The sequence below is a fragment of the Chiroxiphia lanceolata genome, chromosome 15 (assembly GCF_009829145.1).
Source record: "Chiroxiphia lanceolata isolate bChiLan1 chromosome 15, bChiLan1.pri, whole genome shotgun sequence".
Classification (NCBI taxonomy): Eukaryota; Metazoa; Chordata; class Aves; order Passeriformes; family Pipridae; genus Chiroxiphia; species Chiroxiphia lanceolata.
This window is the reverse complement of record NC_045651.1, coordinates 14,589,620-14,612,089: the sequence shown is the minus strand read 5'-3', so window position 1 is coordinate 14,612,089 and position 22,470 is coordinate 14,589,620. Positions and strand designations below refer to the sequence as shown.

Here is a 22,470-nt window from a genome sequence, read left to right as displayed (position 1 = left end):
CTTCAGTTCCAGTATGATTTCATCCCTTATGTCTGATGCAAAAGCTGGAAGACCACCAGAAGCATAGACAGATGTCAAACCACCTTCAAAAGCAAACACTTCAAGAAAATACTAGGAAATAAAAGAAACAAGTTTATAACAAATAACTCGAAGACTTGTCAGTTGACAACTCAGTTATCAGACAGCTCCACCATCCCTGTCTCCAGAGTAACCTGGAAAAAGAGGTGGAAATACTTGAGGTATGTCACACTGGCCATGGTGTGTATATTGTCAGGCAACTGAAAAAAAAGTCCATAATACTGCAGAATTCCTCCACAGAAGTAAACTATGTGTGAGGCAAAAACTTGATGTAGAAAACCAGTTAAGAATAACCTTGTCCATGTCTTAATTCACATCCAAAATGCCAATAAACCTGAGAAAAGCATAGAGCCCAGTGGTCTCTAAGAATGTCTTGCTGGTGATACATTGCTCCAAAGATTCTTCAATATTCCTTTCAAACACAAGAAATAAAAAAGTAAATGGAGAGACAGTTAAGTGCAGTATTAACTTCAGTGGGTTACTTGCTCATTATTGCTGTCCATGGAGCAGTGGTTTTTGGAGAACCACTGGTATAATTTCTTGGAGTTTGTGTAATTCTATAGACAATCTGTTTTATATTCTTGCCCCACAAGAAAGAAAGAAACTGAGATGGAGGGAATGGGTAGAGACAGAACATAGTACCCAAGGGATTGGAGTTCAATTTGTTGTTCTGCAACAGATTTACTGCACAATCTCAGGGAAATCATTACTGCCAGATGCTTAAAGGTATTGAGGTAATGCTTCCTGCAGGAAGGCTTCAGTGACCTGGGCAAAAAAGTACATGTCTCTGCCCTGCAGCATTTACCTTGTAGATATACATGGAGGAAGCAGCAATCCTTTGCCAATGGTATTAGCAGAACCACAGAAGTTGTAGTGCCATGAAAGAATCAGCCTGACATCCAGATTGGAATGTGGCAGCTCCCAGACCAACTCTCCTGCTTCCTCTAATGAAACAAGAGTGCTGGGAAAAGGCAGACACACAGGCTGTATACACAGGTTGAAAACTACAATTCTTTTGGTATCTTTCTGAATTCCAGCCAATTGTGAGTGCCATTGAATCGAGACCTGGCTTCGTTTGTTTGTGTTTGAGAAATTACTTAAAAATTCAAACAGAGCAGCATTTCATAAACCCTTTGCCATTTTCACATGCAGCATGAGGTCTTGGACCTTTACAGTCTTACCCATACTTTGGCTTTAACCCCTGTTCTATTTTATCATAACTCTCTTTTCTAAATATAAGGAGTTCATACTGAGGTGAACACGAGAAGGAAGAAGGAACAAGCTCCCCCACTGCCCTTACAGTCAACACCTGTGTTGATGAAGAGAGCACAAGGCAAGCAGCAGCCACCAACAGGATCTTCCTCCACCTTTCAGCACAGATGAACAAGGAAGAAGAGTTTTGGCTCCTCCTCAGTTCTAAAAGTAAAGAGCAATTAAATTTTGAGCAAGTAAATTTTGTCTTTTACACAAAACGATCTGTGCCAAGTATGGAGAGAGCACAGAATTTCTGCCTGCCCCCCTGAGGCACGACTGCAGGCTCACACTCTGCTTTCTGAGTGGCTCTTCTTGCTCAGTCCTGGTGCTCCTCTTGCCCTCAGCCAGCTGTCCACATCAAACAACTTTAACATTAAAACCTGCTTCTCGAAACAGGAATGCCCATGGCTGAGAGAAACCGCAGGGAAGGAAAGACTAAGGGGAAAAGCATTTGATTCCCTTCCATTCTCAGGCAGCCAACATACTATCTCCATACATGTCATCTTCTTGGCACAGCAAACTAACAACTTCCTATGACTAAATAAATAGAAATACAACTGACTCCTACTGGCCCTTTATGCAGAGGCAGAATGCATTACAACTAAGCAATCTCAAAATTATGAACTCTAAAGGCTATAGCAAGGAAATATTGGCTGGATAAGCTGTTCATTATAAAAAAAATATAGCTCTTTTCTTGCTAAACAAATTGCTGTGCAGTAATTACTGCTCAAATGACAGTATGACAGTTTAAGATGTCAGGGACAAACAGTGATAATCTGACTGCTGAACGTGCACTCCAGAACAGGAAGCTGCAGCAAGTTTTAAAACACACAGCCTTGCAAAATGTATCCCAGCGAGCTGTTTTGCATATAAAACTCAAACTCTTCTGCAACTTTCCATCAATCACTTGATTAGGCAATGAAACTCTCCGAGTGAAAGATCCATGAAAACAGACTCTGAATAAATTAAAATTTTCCAAGGCAAAACCATATTTTACCTATGAAACTTGTTTCCAGGGCAGTCCAGCCCATTATTTGGGATTAACTCTTCCTAACATTTCCCCTTGCAGGCTGGAAGTGAGAAGTGGACGAGGATGCCGAGAACTTGCCATTTCGTCCCCTGTTTCAGAGCACCAGACCCCTCAAGCAACTTTACCACAAATCACCATAAATCCTGGTTTCAGCTGCTCTGTTCCAGAGTAGCTACCTCAGAGCATGTGTTCAAACTTCTAGTGCCACTGTCTGTAAAGCAGCGCCTGGTGCAGCGCAGCTATTCCCACACAAGAGAACATTAGTTAATTTGCATTCACAGTTACCATATGAGGTGTGAGTTTCTGACAGTCCACACATTTTATATTTAAAGACTGTAGGAAATTAATATAATTATCTTTGATATAATAACAAAAGTAACTTACCAGCCCATCGCAATTGCTGATAGCCACTGAAGCATTTGGCAAGTCAGTGATATCCCCAACATAGAGGCAATTCCCATAGAGAGGTTCAATGTGAGTCTCCTCAGAGTCCTCCTGCCACTCAACTGTTGCTCCAGGGGCCACGAGCCTCGAGTTTGGCCGCAACCTGAAGTGAAACTCTCTTCCAAAAACAGTGACATTGTAAAATATTTGCTCATTTGCTACTTCATGTTCCAAGTCTTCCACTGCTCTCCTGAAACGTCCTTTTGGCAGTCCAGACACCAGGTGGGATAGGAACCTGCCCTCTGAATCGGTGCTGGTGGGGATGACAAGGCTGTACTCCTCTATATTCCTCAGAATTGAATCTTTACAGGGAGAAAGCAAGAGAGGACAGAGATACTAGAACTAAACGTATCCTGATGCCGCGGGATTTTTATTCCATTATTCATTAGCACAGCAGACACTTACATAAGGCAGACGGACATTGCACTCTGTGCAGGCACTTCGTTCACCTGCATGAAGTGTGCAGAGTTCATTCAAACTTGCCTTTTGTTCCCCAAAACACCAGACGGCAGCGTGAGCCTCCCCACCCCACCGGGACCCCGGCTTCTGCCCTTGCAGCGAGGTCCCACTACCCTCTGCCAACCCACCCGGGACCTCGCACCCCAGCCCACCCCGTCCGGGACCGGGTCGCCTCGGGGACTTCGGGGCTACCCGGGCGGCCAGAGTTGAAGACGAGGGCGCTGGTCCGCTTCGGGACTGCTCAGAGGGATAGGGGTAGGGGCTGGGTTTGCAGGTGGCAAGTCTGCAAAGGAAAAGGCACGTCCCTCAAACTACCCCCGGTGCGGCGGGGATGGGTCGAGCGGTGATGGGAACGCCACGGGCAGCGATCGGGAGCGGTCTCTGCGGGAGTTGTGGACGGAGGCGATGGCCGGGGCAAGAGGAGGAGGCAGACCAGCTGCCGTGTGTCTCATCCCGCACGGGGAACTCCAGGCACCGCGCCCTGCCCGCCGGGGCTCGCCCGCTCCGCGGGGCAGGCAGCGGGCGGCGTGGGGCTGCGGGCGCAGCGCTGTCACCGCCGGGCGCTGCCCCGTCCCTTCTCCCGCTCCCCGTCCCCGCCTGCCCCTTGCAGGAAACAGCTGGAAACCCGGCAAAAAGTAGCCGCAGAAGAAGTTCAGGGGGAGCGGAAAGCCGCGGGGCGACGAGCCGAGACTTGGGACGGGCGGGCTGGCGGACAGCGGGGCGAAGGCGAGCAGCCCCGAGGGGTGTCCCGGCGCAGACCTACCTCTGTCCCCGGGGCGCCGCAGGGCGCCGGCGGGCAGGGCGAGCGCGCAGCAGAGCAGGACGCAGGCGATGCCCGCGGGAGGGTCCATCGCGGCGGCCCCGGCCCGAGGCGGGGGCCGGCGCCCGGGCTGCCCGCAGCCGGGGCGGGCCAGGCGGCAGCCCCGCTCCGCGCCGCTCAGCGCTGCCCCGCGCCCCGCCGCCCGCGCATTCGCCCAGCCGCAGCCGCAGCGGCAGTGGCGGCCGCGCTCCCGGCTCGCAGCGAAGCAGAGACACCAGGAGGCGGCGGGGGTATAGTACTGGAAGCACAGGGCGTGCGGAGTGAAGTCAGGCTGATTGACAGAGGCGCTGCCACACGGCGCAGCCGGGGCCGCGGGGAGCGGGGACGGGACCGCCCGCCCCGCCGGGGCAGCCCCCGCGCCGCCCCCGCCGGGCTTCCCCGGCCGGCACCGCCCGCCGCTCCCCCGCTCCGGGACGGGGCCCGCCGGCGGGGACGGGACTCGGCAGAAGGCGTTTTTTGAGGCAAAAAAGAAACGCCCCCGCGCCGAGCTCGGGACCCCCGGGCGTTGAGGCAGCGTCTCGCTGCAGAGCCCCGAGGGCTGCTCCGTCCCGGCTCCCGGCTGTGCATCCACTGGTGGTCAAGGAACACCAGAGGCAGATAAGGGAAACTTAAAGCACCTCGGCGCGAGTTTTGTTGGAATCTTGGTTTCCAGTTGACAGCAAGGACCCAAGTGGAAAAAGTGCCATCAGCAGAGGCAAGCCACAATCAGAGATCATTATCTGATCCGATAAATTAACTCTAAGCAGCCATTTCACACTAAAAATTGTTTGGACTATTAGCTAATAAGACTGAAAATACTTGCTGCAAAGCCATCTTATATTAAATATCTGCAATTAGAGAGATAGACCCTGAAAGTGTTTAGGAATACTATAAATAAGGTATAAGAGAACATTTTTTAAAATGATATAGAAGAAGATTTTTTAAAATTATTAAAGAATCAAGAGTGGCCTTTATGGAAAAAAACAAGTTATATTTGTTTCCATATGGCCAGGATAAATGCCATATCGCTTATTCCCTTCAGATAATGTATGTATTTACTCAGCTGTTTCATTTCTTGGATCATCTGCTGCTCTCACCACTTTACTCTTCAACCTTGCAGAATCCTATCAACCCTTCTCGTGCTCCCGCTGGCCCTGCCAGCCCATAGCCTTACCTGCCACGGGCTGATTCACACTGTACCTGCATGTGTTATACCCCTCTGGAAATCCACATGCAATGGCTTCCTGCAGGAAGCTGGTCCTCTGCCAAGGAATTTTCCTGGGTATCCTTGACTATTCTTGCTTCTTTGTGAATAAAGGTCCAGTTATTACCTTCCATCCCTACATTATGGACACAGGTGAAGGGTATAGAAATAAAATAACAGCAAGCCAGTCTGCTCAATGCCCATGATGTGGTTTTATGGACCCCAGCCATGGTCAGTTATGGCAGCACCTGGTTTCTGCTTGCTTGGTTTGATGTTCTGGTTTGGTTTTCCCACTTTTTAGGTTAAGAATAAAGCAGGAAAGATTATTCTGAATAATGGAGTAGATCAATTTGTACATTGCATTCAAATATCCCTTTACTTATCATTTCAAATGACCTCTGTTTGGGATTGCTATCTGCACCAGGCTTCTCCCAGTTCTTCCTTTTGGTTTCGTTTTCTGTTGGCTCATTTTTTTGTTTTCTTTTGGTTTTGAGTCCATATTGAGCAGCTTCTCTTACTTAAAATCTCATATACTTTCATCAGTACACAGCTGGTAAAGTTCCAACTTCATTTTTATTGGGCTTGTATTTTAAGCTGATGATGTGGCTTTTTTATGTTCCATCCATCCCATCCTGCTCAAATTGAAATAACTTCTGCACATAAACTTGAAAGGGAGAGGGGATGGTCCTCTATATCTGAAATCAAAGTTCTTATTTGTACATCATGTATCCAGAAAAAAACAAGGACACAGAGTAGGTTATAGAAATACAAAACAATCCAGCCAATACTTCTGCTAATTAAGATGGATTTTTACTCTTGAAGATACCGGTGGTTAAAAAACATGCTTTAATATGGATAACAGCTGGACTGCAGATTAATGGTATAAACAAAAAGAAGCAGTAACTGCCTTCATGTAGTTTATTTCTATACAGAAACCAAGTTCTATGTGCACATTTGTTACCTTATCATATGTGGACAAAACTCTGTGGGCTCCGGGGCTTGGGGGGACTGTTTTACAACCTTCTTTAAAATGTTAAACAAAACTAAACTGAGAACAAGTGTCAAAAATGGAGCCAAATATGCCATTGTTAAAATCTGCACTTCCACTGAAGTTGCTGGAATGAATCCTGATCCCCCACTGAAGTCAGTGAGAGTTTTGCCATTGACTTGGGCAGAGCCAAGATTTTCTGCAATAGATTCCCAGTGCCAATTTTTAGACCAGCTGAGAATGTGCCACATGGCACAGCGATGGGCCCATTATCCTTCAAGAGGAAAAATGGATCCATGTTTGACCCTGACAAGGTGGTCCAGAGCATGCCAACCACCACAGAGCCTAGAGGAGTGAAATTCAATAAGTTCTTACATCCCTACACTTACACCATCATAGCAGAGAAATTCAGGGAAATATCCTCATCAAAACTAGTTCTTCCCCATTTCCTGGACTAGAACTCTTGACACAGGCAGTCAAGGTTGTGGCCTGGGTTTCCTTGGTAGGACCTTGGCATGGTTGGCTCCAGCAAGATGTTTCAATTCCTTTTAGAGCTAACTAGAAAAAGTCAATGTGAAATGTAAGGACTGCTGCATTACTTATAGTCCATGAATTTCTAAATTAATTGATGTGAATGAAGTAGGGTCATATTTATTTATTGGAATGAAGGGAAGAGGACTAGATAGTGTAACTGTGCACTAGCTGAGTTTGATCTGAGGGCACGGCTGGGCTGCCGCCAGCCACGACTACAATCACACAGACGTTTGCCTTCACTGGATACAGGTATATAGAAAGGAGGAAATGGTCCTCTGTGTGTCCTGAATGAGTACCAAGGCTGAAGGAAAAGTGTTCTAGCAGCTTATGCTGAAATACCCAAAGCAGCTTTAAACAAGTTGAGGTACAAACAGCCCTGTAACTGAACGGATGCGAAGTTCAGCACAGTTCGACAGAGCATTTACTTGGATTTACAGATCTTCTAGTCCTCACCAAGTTTGTGCTATCTGTTCCTGTTCCAGCTAGGGTACACCTGCAAAAACTGCAGCCAGACCTTCCCTTGGAGATGTTTTCACAACATTTAATTTTGCTTAGGAAAATGAAAAGATCCCAAGCTTAAATCTTCAACCACTGCTGTGAAGGTGTTCAAAATACCACACTTATAACTGGTCATTGCAATGAGAAACCTTGCATTTGAAATTTCTAAGACCTTGCTATTTTCAAGGGAAAATCACTCTTTTCCTTACGTTAGTGGGGCTGTGAGGGGCTGGACTGCAGCACTGTGCCTTCTGCTGAGGGCACATCATCACCTGAGCAGGTGACTTAGAGGCTGCTTACAGTCCTCATGACACAAAGTAGTCCAAGTTCTCAGGCTAGAGGTTCCCAAAAGGGGAGTTCTCAATCCTCACCTCCTGATGGAGAATGTGGTACCTGTCTGCACAAGGACTGTGTGTTACTTGCACTGTGTTTCTCATGCAGATGGCTGTCTTTGCTCTCACTCTTAACTGCTATGCACACTTTGTGGCTATGCAACATTATAAAGCTTAATAAAAAAGAATTTAAATTAAAATAGGGTGCTAGTTCATTTCCTTTGCACTTGGCATTTCCAGGCTTCATACCGTTTGAACCCATTTGCCATTACGTGGCACTATGATATACTACCCAGGTTTTTTTTAGAAAAAAAGCATGTATTTAATGCTGATTTTGAAGCAGTGCATGCTAAAGCGCAGTAATTAAAACTAGAGCAGTCCTGCCTTTCCCCCCCTTTACTTTAGCATAGTAATGAAACAATCCATCACACAAAAAATAGACCAATGTAACAATTAATAAATTACCAAATTATCAAGCTCTTGTTATTAATTTCACTTCCATTCCCTTTTTTAAAAAGTGACAAAGAAATATTCTAAGGTAAGTAAAGTGACAATAAACTAAATTAAAGCAGTAGTACCCAGGTTAGTCACTTTGATTCCTGAAGTAAGAAATTAGGTAATAATACAAAACATTAAAATCTATAATTGGTAACTAATAAAATCCTGCCTTCAACAGCAAACTATTGATTGAATGTATAAAAGAGGGGTATGCCCTCTGCCTGCCCATCCTGAGATTTCTGAGGACCAGCTCCTCAGCCCTTCCTAGGCATGCTCAAAGTGCCCAGACTCCTCAGGAGACTCGGATGACTCTGCCAAGCCAGGGGCAGCACAGGACATGCTACGGAACTTCAGGGCCTTGAGGAACTTGACTGACAAAAAACCCTTCAAGAGTTACACGTTTTGAAGTCTGTCCCTGTTGGACTATGAGACTTCACTCTCCCTTTAGCTGTCTAAGATGCAGATGTGCAGTCCTCCAAGGTGGAACAGAGCAGTAGAGGCTCCCAACCTCGATCTATGTGTCACTGCTGGGATACCTGCAGACTGAGGGAGTAAAAAGGACAGGCCAAGAGATTAATCTGCCAGATGCTGGTCACACAGGGACCAGTTGTGGGCACATTCTTGGGTCTATACACATTGATAACACAGGTTCAAACTCCTTCTGCTCTGGCCCAGAGCTTCTGCCTGACCACAGCCTTGCACCTGAACTGTACACACGGGAGTTTGCACTCGGATCCAGGGAAGGAAGTAGCAGAACTGGGGGGATGGATCCAAGTCTCCTTCAGCACCTTCATTATTTGGTTCAGTCACTTTGTCCTGATTTTGTGGCCCATGGTAGATGTTCCATCCTAATTCCCCTTAACATTTCCCCTTAATTCCCCTTCTCTGTCAGCATAACACATAAAGTTTTATTGTTACCACTTCTTTCACTAACTATCTGTATTTACCTGCTGGCATAATTGTGTTTTGATAAATAGTACGATCCCTTCCCTACATTTTCACCTTGATTCTTCCTGTGCAGATTTATTGCCTTTCTATTAATATTCCAGCCGTGTGATTTATCCCAGTATGTTCCCGGAATACTTGCCTTCCCTATATAAATATTTGAATGATCTTAATTTCAACTAATTAGTACTGGGACATTTGATTTCCCTCTTGAAGAATTCTCATTTGCTACTAACCAGTTCCTTTCCATTTTATGAGATACCTATTTTGAGGGGAGAAACTAGAGACACTGAGTGAACCAAACACTTTTCAATACTGTTCTACCCTTCATTATATTGTTCATGTTAATCTGGTGCCAAAATAACTCTCCTAAGGTCTGAAATCTCAGAAACATCAAGTACACAGGGAGTGACAATGAAGCATTCCTATCCTGCCTGTCAGCATGCTTCCATCCTGACAAAAAGACAGACCTTATTTAACATTTTATTATGCCACAAATTTGGGCAAGCCACTAAATTCAGATCTGTGCAATTCTGGGAGACAGAATAAAAGTCTGATGGCCCTAAGATCTGTCACTCTCTGGGAAATCACTTTTCCTCTCTGCTTTACCTGTAAAGAAAGTTTAGATGAACTAGGTCCTAATCAAGGGTTTGGGATTTTTTCCCAGTGCAAATCTAGCTATACATCATTTTTCCTGAAAAATATTTAGCAAGTTTGGCTGAAATATGTTGGCTTTGGGCACCATGACTTTTTAAAAAGAGAAGGATCAACATCTTCCAGAAGAAACATTTCTGGAAGAAAAGCATGTTTCTAGTCAACATACTATTATTGTTGAGAAACAATTTCGATGGAGCAGTTTCAACCAACCATACTCACAAATCGTTCTGCTAGAAAGAAATTGTCTCAGAAGCATTTCAGCCATGCAGATTTCTTCACCCTCCAGAAAAACCACACCACTCATTTTTACTGATTCACCCACTGTTGACATTAATTGATTGTTCAGCATAGGCATTGTTTCAGAGAGTAAAGACACATATAAAAAGTATTCTTTACAACTAGTAGAAAAGCAAAAGTATTCCTTGGAACTGCTAGAAAATGTCTCTGAAATACTTACTTAAAAATCTAATTGAGTACAACCAAAAAGCAGAATTTTTCCCAAAACAGACTTAAGAAACATGAGATTTTTTTTAAATTAGCCTTATCAAGATCTTCAGATTCAATTCTCTCTTCAAATACAGATTCAATTCTTCCCTTCAAATAAAACAAATTCTACTTTCCAGTTGCCTGTTTCACAGCTGCAACTCTGATAATAGGACATCTTAGTAATTTATATCTTCACTGAAAACAAATACCCATTTAAAATAGATCGGGAGATCTTCCAGCTTCAGAATCATTATTTGTATATTTGTATTGAAGCAATGCCTAGAAGGCCCAGCCGAGACTGAGGTCTACTGAGTTAGTAAGACAGTGAAGAAAGTGACCTCCCTAAGTACAAAGTTCAATACAGCAGTTTGGTGAAACAAATACAAAACTAAGGACTTCCATCCTAAAATCCTAACAGGTTGCATAACATTTTAAAAAAAAAATCCTGTCTGCAATCATTACCTATTACTTGTAGGCACACTTTTCAAATAGTATTTATTCTTCACATTTACAAACAATTTATCTGAACAACTATATCCTTTAACAACAGAAGTCTCAAGCTAATTCCCTTCTCCCTTCTCACCGCCTACGCTGCCTCCTCGAGAGATGCCGCGCATTTGCAACTTAGCCTTTTTTTTTTTTTCTCCCTTAATCATGTTTGCTGGGAGCCATAAAGCTGAAAGGGAGAAAACCGTAAATAATTGCATCTTCAGAGATGAGTTTAAGCTTTAAGCAGTGGCAGAAATACTGAGTTCATATGCTCACACCACGCTCGATCAGAGAAGACCTTACAAATTAGGGTAAGAAAAATTTATTGCTGTCCAGGACCCTGTATTTTAAGAGGTTTTCCATCAGTCACAGGAATGATAGAATCTCTGTAGCTGCCGTTTCGGTGTATAAGTAACACAGAAGGAAAAGCACAGCAGATTACTGGGATCTTATCCAATATGGAATATCTGCAGCCTCAAGTCAAACAAGCTCAGAAGGTTCATGGAATTTGACTCAGTGAGAACTGCCAACTGAGGAGGAAGGTCACAATCACAGTGCCTGAAGGATAAAGGAAAACAATTCTCAGGCTGTTGGGAAATGGGAAACTTTTGGGAATGTGCATTTTCTACCTTACAGAAAGAGAGTTATGTTAAAATTGTGGATTTTGCATTTCCTTTAGCTCCAGTCTCCAAACCTGCCAAATGATGTGGCACTGCACATGGAAACTTTACCTAATCCTTCACTAATTCAGGAATGAGGGAAGGGATTCTTTAGGAATATTTAAAAGCAAATCTCTTACATCATTTGTCACTCAGAAAAATTTGAGATAAGGATTAAGAATAGAATAATTTCTATTCACCTTTATTGTGCAGAAATTGAATCCCATCCCTGCCTTCTATTTAATCCCAGGACAGAACTTACTTGAGTGTGAGCTGGCACTCCTGGAGTGAACTGTAAATTGTGTCACACTAGCATCAAAGGAAAATAGCATGGAAAATCTCTAGTAAGCCCAGGGCTGTTATTGAAACACATGCAGTAAAACAACCAAATGTTTCTGGCTGTTCTTCAGCTTATTCTTCAAATGACATGTCAGGGTCTAGTCCGTAATATGAAGAGCTCTAACTTGGGTAAGCAGGCTCTGTGTTACACAAAAAGAATGGTTGCAGCTTAAGAAGGTCCAGTTTAGTGGAAATAATAGAGCAAGTTCACGGAAATGGAAATTTAAGGAAACACATTCAGAAAGCATAATAAGAAATAATTTTCACCTTAAAATCCGAAGCTGAGAAAGCTGGCTTGGTGCAGCAAAATGCTAATCACACATCAGGCATTTCAGTGCCCCAAGGGAACAAAGGGAAAATCTGGATGTTTCTAATGACCTTCTTCATTTCACAAAAGTAATAAAATCACTTTCAAACAGATATTTAATGTTTAACAAATTTATAACTGGTTTTTGCTCCACTTTCAACCAATGGCTGACAAGTAGACTGCAGAGCTCAGTCCATGACCTGAAAGCTTGTTAGCAGCCTGCCTTGTTCTTTGGTTCTTTGTATTGATTTCAGAGTATCACAGGGAGTATCTTATGATTGTTCCTGTCCTTTATAGACATATAAATCAAGAGTAAATTCACTGAACTCAGAGCTGTGACCCTCATGTGAAATGGATGTTAATACAATCAGAATCACCTACTGACAATGCGTTTTTGAATCATTTCAGCCTGCTGTGCTTACAGCATCCCTGCCTCTAACTTGTAGTTTTGGGCAATTATATAAGGTGCATTTCATAGACAGCAAAGAATTCCCAAATACAGAAGCAGGTAAAAAATATGTAGTATTTCTACTAAATGTGATACCCTACAGTTTATTTCCTCAGACATTATGTGGTAATTTGGGGGGTTTGGGGCTGCTTGAGTTTCAGAATAGTTAATCAACTGCAGTGTAGTATTTTATAGATCTGTTTTCATGCTCATGGTAATAACGTGATACTACATAAGGGACACTGTATCAGTGATCAAAGTGCATGTGCTTTGCATTCCATGACAACCTTTTCCACCTGAAATAACTTCTGGGTTCTGTCTTCTTTAGGCAGTACATGAATTACTGAACTTCAGAAGCGGTCCGTGCGTCCTGTCTATGTCAAAGATGAATTCTGTAAAAGCAGGAACAATTCTGGTTTCTGATCTGTGTTCACGAGTGCGAGGCCCGTTCGTTTCTCCAGAGCATTTATGGAAACAGTACAAGGGACCTCCAGGACTCCCTGCAGATTCCTCCAGCTCCAAGGCATGTTGTGGTTGAGTGGACAGAGCCATCAGCCACCAGAAATAGCTGTGCCTTTCACTTTGCATATTTGCCTCTAGCGTTCCTGTTTGCAAATGCTGAAGATTGTGGCAACTCAGTTCTGCCAGGGGAGTGCCTGAGTACAAACAGGATCAAACTTTTCCAATGAAACAGCAGGTAAAATGACATCTACCTGCTAATTAAAACTGATGCAATTCTGGGTAGAGCATGCCTACTTAATGTTTTACAGTTTAATAGAATTGTGTAAAATATCCATCTTCGTTAGGCTGAAGGATTACAAAAGGATTTAAATAGGACTAATTTACAAATAGTCTTTCCACACTGAGCATTGGGCATGTTCTGCAGAGACTGAGAACACAGCTTCCATCAGAGAGAGTACAGAGTAACACAGGCCCTACCTAAACATGGTCAGTCTCTCATCATTTGCCAGACTGAAGACACCAAAATAGGCCCACGCATCCATCAGACTCTCTCATTTCTGTAGGTTCCAGGCTTCTGGCCCTCTCTGGAAACATTCCATTCACTATGGAAGAGAATTAAGTTGTTTTGCTTTTTAAATCAAACCTACACAGGCTCGTAATCCATCAGGCAACTTCACAGTGTATACACATCTGCATAATCCTCCTGAAGTTGCATAACTCTCCAGCTGTCCTCATAAAAGGGATTTCATTCTGTGCCTGGCAGGTTTTGCAAGAAGTACATGTTCTGTACAATATGCATCTACCCATGTGCGTGATTCTGGGGAGGATTCTTAAAACTAATCAGTTTTTAATCTCTGCACCTTCCCTTTGTAAAACCTGCCTTCCCTGTGGCTGTGTACACACAAACTAAGGAACAGACACCAACTCCTTTGGTTCTAAAAGTGACTCCAGTTAAATATTTTAGCAAGATCTAAATATTCTTCTGAATTGTAATCTATCTTAGAAACACGTTTGAAATATTCTATAGAAATGTCATACTTAGCAGTAGTTAAATTAATAATTTATTATGATGGTGATCATGGGACTTCTCATATACTTATAGAGTGCAAAAATATATGTAGGATCTGCCTTAAGAAGAAATAAGTCTGACTGTAAATTATGCTGATTATGAAAGAAGTTATATCAAGAGCAAAAGTGGAAATGCAGCTGGAGCACAATTCATACACAAATCTGACTTTGTCCACATGGCAAAGGAACCTCTTCCTAGAGAGTTGCAAATACCACCTCCATGACTCCTTCATCCCTTCATTCTAAGTCATTATTCAAACATTATTTGCTACTGGATATGTGTGTATCAAAAATATGAGCAATCTTGGTTCTGAGGGACAAGGGAAAAACAGCTGGTTTTTAGTGTCTTCAAGAAATCTACTGTATTTTTCCTCCAGTTGGCATTGCATCATGGTCATTTTCCATGGGAGAAGAAACAAAAGCAAATGCTTCTTATGACCAGGCCAAGTATTTCTAAAATGCTATCATTTCCAAGGTTACTCAGGTTTCTAAGTCAAAGAGTTTTTTTATTTTTTCCAAGTTTCTATAGAAATTTCACTACTCCAGTGTTACCCCTGTCTTGTTTACTGCTGGTGCTCCATCTGGCTTCAGTCTTTAATTGCAATTTTAGCACAGACTATGGTATTGTACAACTTGAAGCTCCTCATGAAGTTGATACTCTCCTATATTTAATTGTACATTGCAAGCAGGAGGGGAAAAAGGAAATAATCTTCAAAACAAATTTAAATCTTATGAAAAATAGAGGGTGGGCAATATCTGGCAACTTCTTAAAGTTTCTGCCCTCAAACCAGAGGAAGGACTGAAAAGGAACCTGAGCTACTGATGACCAGTGTTACTACAGAAACTGATATTCTCATTCCTCTGATTTTTACTAAGGCCTAAACCAAATAGTTCTCAAAGCTCTCTGAGGCTATTAAATAACTAGATTTGAATTTTGCAGTTCAACCTCTTACAACTTTAATATCATTACGACAGTATCAGTGTAAGAGAGGATTAATGTACAGATTCCCTAAAGAAAATGTGACATTGGCAACTGCAGTGGATTAACAGTCATGATTATAAGTAATTATTTAATGCCAAGCAGATTCAAAAAAGACCAGATCATATTGTGCTAAATCCTATTAAATACAGTAAATGACTCATTCTTTTGTAAATATCTCACTACTTACATAAACAAGCCATGATAAACATGGTAATAAAATGACTGGCAGGGAGTAATGGTATAACTTGCCTAAAATCATATAACAGGTCAGCTAAAAAATCAAGAATAGAACATGTCTCAATGGACCATGTAATCATTACCTCAGAACATAATCTAACATCACCATAATGAATCTGGGTTACACTTGGATAAACATTTGTTCACTGCTACAAGGTTTGGTAATTTGGTATATCAGAATAGTGAAAGAACATGCAACTTACATTAAACATCTGCATTCAATCCTTTCTTAGATATTACACCACATTAGATATTGATCAAGTGAGGAAAGAAATGAAAAAGAGAAAACACACACAAAAGCAAAAAAAATACATTGATTCTTGTTTCAAGGTCAATCATGTGCATGTCTTCACCCTAATAGGGCTAATTATGAAAGAGAAAAGCTGATCCCTGCTGTTACAATCATTAAATGCTGCTTAAATAAAATGCCACTTATATTATGTTGAAAAGAAACTATTTTGCTTCGTTTTATATTTCAGTTATCCCAAAGTACCTAAATATTACCCTTTATGAGCCAATGCTCCTGTGTGTTACGTGGTGTTTCTCTTAAAAACAGAAGTTGAGCTCCATGGACTTGCACTCAGAACCTACAGGATCTCACATCTGCTAAATTGAGCTTTCAAGGCAAAGGTTGTCTTCTCCTCAGCCCTATTCCCATCTTATTCAAAAGGCTTCCGAATCCATAATATCAGTCTCCTTCCTAGGAACTCTTTTTATCTGTGCAGTGATTAATATCTTTTCATTCCTGACATGACATTTTAAATTGTTTAAACTGAGGGACTAGAGAGATTGTTATTGTAACCAATCTGCAGATATTGAGACCTCTCACATACACACCGTGTGGCTGCTTGGAACATCCTGGCAACAGCAGTAATAGGAGCCTGGATAATACCAATAAAAAAAAACCCAAACCCTGTGCATATTTATTTTAAAAATATGGCATCAAGGGAAATTAAAATTGAGCTGAAAGTTCAGCAATCAATTTGGGTTTGAATACAGGACTGTTTGGAGACTCATCCACTTTTTACTCTGCAAGCTGATCTTACATCTGCCCATTTTCTCTCTGCACACAGTTACAGCTATGGAGACAAAGATACAGCTCACAGTGAGCAACATCCCAGGCTATGCACTGCTCTCCAAAAGAACTGGAAGAAAATGTTGGGTTTTTTTTAAATTAAGACAGAGGAGCAGACATTTCCGACTGAGACACAGCAGATGGCTGCCAGAAAATGGTAAAGAATTCAGGAAGATGAAGGGCGAGGCAGCCTGTGGGCTTTGGAAAAGAGACAAGAACCCAGAGCAGTTTAAAGTGCTCTGTATATGTGGGGCAGGAAGGGTTTGAGTGGCAAAAGTGTGTAGGAGTCTGTCTCCATGCCCTTTGGTCCTGCTTCCCACTGCAAATTCATTCTAAACCCAAGCACTGCATGGCAGCAGGAATTCAGTATTCCATGTGTGAGGAGGAAATGTGTGCTCTGCTCTGGCCTCTTTGGCCTTTTTTCAATACGACTGTAACTGGAGCTGTATTTCCTGGGAAAGGTGGCCTTATTGGAAGGGTTTAGACAATTCCACAGGAAACCCATCTAGCTGTGGAGCTTAAGAAACATTTTATTAGCAGAACTAACAACCTTTATAATAATAATAGGCAAAGTCAGTATTTCCATTCATTTATGTTAGGAGATGTTGATACAGATGCTTTCTTTTGCAATATATGTTATTGTAATGATCACATTTCAGAAGGGTGGGAGAGGAATTTCTTCTGTAACTATCTAAAAGAATTTTTGAGCTGTCCCTGACACAACCATTTTTAGCTTCTTATTCTGCACTGTTCTGTAATTGTTTATGTGAAACCTCAAAATAAAATGTAATCAGGTGAAGTAGCACAGGACTGCAGGTAACAGTTCAAAAGTATAATATTTGATCATGGCTGGGGTTCAGTGTCTTGTGATTAGAATGTGTCCCCATTCTGAGGGCTTTTTTGTCACTGGTTTCTAGGAGTCCATTGCACCTACACAGGGAGCTAGATTTTCAGCATAGCTCAGCTCCTGTTTCAGAGTGTCAGAACAGCCATGTATGTCCTCTGAAGAGTCCAGCACTCTGATGTTCTTGGACTTCTCCAAGGCAATGGCAAACTGCTTCATAACCCAATTCCTTTCCATCAAAATACAACAAATCCAGGCTTTGCTATCTGACCACAGCCCCCAAACAACCCCTTCCCAGAAAAATACTCATTCAAAGGATTTGATTGTATGGAAAGCCATCGTTTCCTCCCTAATCCATTTGAATATCCGAGGTGATTAACTCAAAATTCAGCAGAAATGTTATGAATGCAAAATACAAAATTCAACAGCTCTTTATGAGCCATTTATTAAACAAGTCCCCAGCTTATACCACATGAGAGGAATAGTTATTGTAGGGGGGAGAATTCTTCGCTTATGAAAATAAAAAGAGATGAGGTTTCATAGTCTTCCTCATGGACTACAAGGTTTCATCAGTATCTATTATTCCATTTGCAATAACTTTGTACATCTCTATCAGCACACACACACAAATAAAAATACTTTCTATACATCTGAAAATAACTCAGTAGCTGAAACTACATCCTATGGTCAGTCAGCTCTTTGGAAGCATTATATGACTGCATTGATCCTCTGCAAGGCCCATGGCCTTGCATGAGACAGATTAAAGGCAACTCAGCAGGGCATCTGCTTGTGCATATTAACTAGATGAAGTTCTCCTATAGCTCAAGGGAGACGTGCACATGGTTGGAGAATAAGAATAGGCACTGTCACCAGCAATTGTTTGCAGTGGTATTTAACTGAGTAGTGATTCTTCAGTCTCTGTATGGGCCATGTTGCCATATTAACAGGAAAAAAAATTGTTCATAGAGTCTTCACAGTTTGTTGGAAGCTACTGTTGTGAAGATTATGTTACTGGGAAGGCTGCTAGATATCCTCTATAATATAGAACATCCCACATTATAATCCCAAATCCTATGTTCCACAGTAAAAGCAAGCAGAATATTAATTTCCCCATATTTTCTCACCTGCAAGTGGCTGCTCAAGGCCTTCAGAATATTGTCTTGAAGCTGATTTACATTTCTGCATTAGAAGAAAGGGAGATCCCTGCGAGATTGATGCTCTTTTTCAGTTGCGTTTCATTTGTGTACAGTTTCTGCCCTCTGCATTAAAACATTTGATTTTATCTATCAGAAGTGTGCAACCGTTAGGGAGCAAGAGGGAACCTAAAACTCCTGTGAAGGTAAAGGATATTAAAGGCTCACAAACAGCAAGAAGCAGCTGTTCAGCAAGCCTGTGCTTCATTTTAATGGAGGCTGGTGGAGCAACAGCACGAGACACGCAGCTCTCGCCACCCTCATAGAATAACACAGAGAAAACTTCCACAAAGACCCTCTGGCCCTACCTCTCACTATTGTAGGAACACAGCCTGGATCTGGACCCCTGTTTTTATTGGCATCCTGATTAACTCTATAGAGCAATCAAAGTAATTTGTTCCAACTGTTTTCTTCCAAAACAACTTGCATTCTCTGCCACACCTCTGACAAAAAACCTAAATTGTTAACAAATGGTTGAGGGCTCAGTCACAATGAAAACAACAATTGTGAGGCAGAAATAACAATAACACAAACACAGCCCCATCCAGTTCTTGCTGGCGTAAGTTATTCCTGCAGAGACGTGGAATTGTAACCCAAGGGTATGCAGTGACTTTGTTATTTGGCTCAGTGACCTCTTACTTTACTGCAAAGTAGTGCTGCTGGTATTTATTAGCAACAATGCCCTCTAATAGCTGGTGTACAGAGTGAGTGGGATAGTACTTTTCCTGAGGAGTTCTACCTTAAAAACACAAGCTTTTCCTGTTCAGTGTAAATCCTGTATGACATACAGTAACTGCTTATGTCGTTCGCAACATATGGCTACTGGTGAGCACTTCCCAACAGCTGGCACCCTCAACTTGTGGCAAAAGATTTTAAATCAGCCCTGCCCGTGATTTGAAGACTTGTGTGCACTTACTCCTCAAAAGATGCCATTTGCATCATCCACGCCAAGACACAGTCAAGCATCAAACAAAAAAAGGTTGAGAATAAACGCACTGGCAATATGAGATTAGCTGCCATTCTGTTCACCTACAGAACAGATGTTCAGCTTCCTAGTCACCTAAAATCATCCTCCAGGAATGCATGATTTATATCTAGCTCCCTGTGTTTAAAACATTGTGTATGGACAGTGGAATCATTAACAGATTCAAATAGTTCACGTCACGCAAGACGGCAATTGTTCCTCTTGTATCGTTGTGATTAGTAAAGGAATTGTCGAAAAGTATATTGAATTGCTGAGGTTTTTAGTGACAAGTGACAAAAATAATTTCAAGAATAAAGTATGCAACAGTAGTGGAAAAAAATTATTTTGAAGTACATGCACTTGATGCTGAAATAGACACCGAAAATACCAGCTATGAATGAATTTTCAAAGGGCAATACCTTGCAAGGCTCAGGTGTCCTGGAAATTGTTATCTTTCAATTCACCAAGTTTTTGTCTTATGGAATAGGAAATTAGAGATAAAGTGTTCTGGTTTTCTTTCAAGCCCATCCTGATGCTGATGCAGATTTTTTCCATGGGAAATTTTATGTCTTCCTACTTGAGTTTAGTCAGTTCCTGTCTTTCAACCTTCTTTCCCTTTTGGTTGTCCTCATTAGCTGTTCATCTGAACACTAATTATATTATTTATTGGATTGAGAATAGGAATAGATTCTGGAAGACCATGATCACCCAAGATTTGCTGAGTAAGGGCTTCAGAACTGTCCCCTTGGTGCTACTCATTGTTCTGCAGAAACTACATTGTCCTGCCTCTTAATCATTTTTGTTGGTTCTCTCTAAATTCCTTTCACATTTCTGCTATTGAGCTGCCCAGAACCAAATTTATTAATTCCTCCAAATACATTAGCTTGCAGTTCTCCAGCCTGAATCTCATTTTGCCTCCTGCACGTATTTCTGAGCTCTTTAGATCCCTTTTTATTATTTCTCCTTGGTCGCTTACGCTCACAACACCTGTCAGTTTAGAGTATGATTGCACCATTAGAAAGCAGGGCAGCTGCAGGGCAACACCCTGGGGAAACCCCAAGCAATACTGGGTCTTAAACTTCTGGAAATTTATCTGTGGCAGGGAGGAAGCATCGGGAACAGGTGCCTAAAATAATCTGCCTGCAGATGCAGGGCATACAGTGTTTCTTCAGAACAACATCGAGCATCTGCTGCCATCATTTTATCTGAATTAGCTGCTGTTGGCTGAGTATGATTTTACCTGGGCATGAGGGATCTGAAGCCTCTCCATGACCCAGGGAACACTGCCAGGTGTTGGCATGTGCCCATAACACACTTGTGCCTCCGCATCCTCCCACTGATTCCTCCGTGGGGAGTGCTGAACTGCAAGACAGTTCCCTTAGCCATCAGTCATACCTTTTTGGGTTTTAGTTCTTTTGTTTGGTTTTTTTTTTTGGCTCTGTAGACATTAAAACATTTTGGGATACGTAGAACTTAAAAAAAAAAGGGAACAGCCTGCAAGTTTGGTACTGATATTATGAATTAGAATATTATTTAACTCTGATATGGAAGCACATGGATTAAAAATTTGGGAGATTATGTTCACACCGAGTACAGACATTCCTTTTCACTTTGTGAATTTTTATCTGCAGCCTGATGTTCGGTTTCTCCATGACATTTTCCACAGAATTAACTATTCTTCCCGTGCCTTATTATTTCCCAAGACAGATCCCAGGGTGGTTATAATACTGTCAGCTGCCTCCAGGGAGCACTGGATTTCAATACATGTGACTAACTGGGTACTTCATCTAACCTGCTGCAAACACAGCCCACCTTGCAGGGCAGAGATGTTCCTTACCTTTGAGGAAAGTCAAACAGTTTAAAATGGGAACATTAGTTCTCTCTGAAGAGAGGTGGCTTTTCAGTGAATCCACGACAAATCTCAAAAATTTACATTTATCCATTTTATTCAGAATATGATCAGTTGCAGTTTTTGCTACTTTTCTGTATGTTACTAATCCAACAGGAATGTGAATTACTGAATCAGTTTTCTAAACAATTGTAATTCCTTTTGCCATCTCTTCAGTAACAAAACCTTAGATTTATAAAAAGCAAACTTCAGTGTAGGAATTTGCCGTAAATAATTCGAGCAGAAGCTTTTTTGAGAACGATATAATTGTGAGGGACAGGCCTGTGCCCTGCCCTTCCTCTGCCCCACAATGAGCACTTAGAGCCTCTCCCTTGTTCCTTACACTGACTGCAATTATGGTCTGAGTAAATTGTCAAAGATGTTGATACATCGACAACAATAAGCTTAGAATCAGACTATTAGAAACTAAGGACTATGTGTAAAATGTCCCTTTCAATGACAAAATAGAGGAAATTATACCATTCCCTTAACAGCAGAGTCCTCATTCAAAAATAGAGCATTTAAGGAATAGCTAAAAAAAGCTCTAATTGTTCACGTCTTTCTTTTTTCACAGTTTGGATAACAGTTTTATAAATAAGTTATCTGAATCACCTACCCTAATTAAAGTACAGTACACATACTATGCCATACATAAAGATGGTGAATGGAGCTTAACTCCTTAAATGATCCATCTGTAATAAATGTATATATTTGTATATCAGAATAAACACCTTTGTAGTACTATAAGGGGATTCCCTGAGTTTTTCCCCATCATTTGTGTTCAATAATTAACTATGGTAATCATGTTTACTTTGAAATTAATTGTTCTCTAATCAGTGTTCAGAACAATATAAAAGAACAGTTACTTAATAAACATGGCCCTTACTGTTAATTGATTTTTAGACTGACTTCACAAAGTGACATTTAGTTTTAAAAAAATATTTGCAGATAAGGCAGCTCCCTCAAAACATGCTGAGTAAAAACCTATTTCACTTAAGGACTTCATTTCTTTTCCTCTCTGCCTCCTCTTCCTTTAGAGGCCCAAATAACAACTCCCCCATTTCCAACAACTCCTCATTTTAGGAAATTATCTAACATTAAGGAACTGTAGTAGTATGGATACCCAACATAGTCCATGGAGCCTGGAGAGAGCAATTCAGAGCATCCTCACTACCTAACTCTCTTCACCGCACATTTTCCTGGTTATTGGCAGATCCAGAGGTCCTACTGCTGGCACCTGAATTAAATATCTAAATTTGGATGGTAGGAGTAAGTTAACCTTAACCTCTGGTTTTCACCATATAGGAAG

At 41.8% G+C, this 22,470-nt stretch overlaps 1 protein-coding gene across 1 annotated transcript in view; it reads right to left on the bottom strand.

The window, feature by feature from the left end:
* ADAMTS2 (ADAM metallopeptidase with thrombospondin type 1 motif 2) overlaps positions 1-4,116 on the bottom strand; it is a 170,540-nt gene extending 166,424 nt beyond the window's left edge. Inside the window, exons 1-2 of the mRNA XM_032703046.1 lie at positions 4,029-4,116; positions 2,747-3,108 (exon numbers count right to left, since the gene is read on the bottom strand). Coding sequence (XP_032558937.1) covers positions 2,747-3,108; positions 4,029-4,116 — 450 coding nt within the window. The remainder of the gene's footprint in view (positions 1-2,746; positions 3,109-4,028) is intronic.
* Positions 4,117-22,470: the final 18,354 nt, after the last annotated feature.